This window comes from Seriola lalandi, unplaced genomic scaffold (assembly GCF_002814215.2).
Source record: "Seriola lalandi dorsalis isolate HSWRI2012SDOR001 ecotype SW California unplaced genomic scaffold, Sedor1 jcf7180002054418, whole genome shotgun sequence".
Taxonomy (NCBI): Eukaryota; Metazoa; Chordata; class Actinopteri; order Carangiformes; family Carangidae; genus Seriola; species Seriola lalandi.
Window position 1 is genome coordinate 13,490 of NW_019524971.1, and position 569 is coordinate 14,058.

The 569-nt window shown below is 43.4% G+C and overlaps 1 protein-coding gene across 6 annotated transcripts in view; it reads right to left on the bottom strand.

Annotated features, from left to right (window-relative positions):
* LOC111657893 (uncharacterized) overlaps nt 1-569 on the bottom strand; it is a 248,117-nt gene that overhangs the window by 13,132 nt on the left and 234,416 nt on the right. Inside the window, exon 5 of one of the 6 annotated variants that reach the window (XM_087175121.1) lies at nt 213-364. The exons of the other annotated variants lie outside the window; for them this stretch is intronic. Coding sequence (XP_087031247.1) covers nt 252-364 — 113 coding nt within the window. The 3' untranslated portion in view covers nt 213-251. The remainder of the gene's footprint in view (nt 1-212; nt 365-569) is intronic. 6 annotated transcript variants of the gene reach the window in all.

Consider the following 569-nt stretch of genomic DNA (forward strand, 5'->3'; position numbering starts at 1 on the left):
GACCAATGGTGTAACTTCATCTCTCAGTCAGTCAGTCACAGACTTTACTGACCACTTTATCATTGGCTGGACCACATACCACTGTTGTGGTCCAGCCAATGATGGATGACAGTGTCCTGTGGCTCTTATAGTCACTTACTGAAGAAACTAAAGGGGAAAACAGTGTTTTCAGTGTCTGTGGTACAAAGTTGAATTCTGACACTTTTACTTACTTTGTGGATCAAACTGTTTCTGCTGAGCTGAAACTTTCCTCAGGAGGAATGAATAAAAAGAGTCAGAACAACAGCTGCTGTCAGTCCCAGTCCACAGTAGAGGCTGATCCTTCCCCGACTTGCTGTGTTTGGTTCTCCAGGTTCTGTCTCAGGTTCAGGCCGATCCCTCGCTGCTGCAAAGAGACCAAACAAATCTGTGTTGTTCATGTAAAAGAAAAACATTTCACTAATAAACAAAACAGAATAACAGCAACAGAATAAAGTGACCCAGTTTAAAAACTGAGTAAGAACAGCAGGAGAAAGAGAAGAGTGGAACCTCATCCGAGCTGAGAGCACACACACACACACACACACACA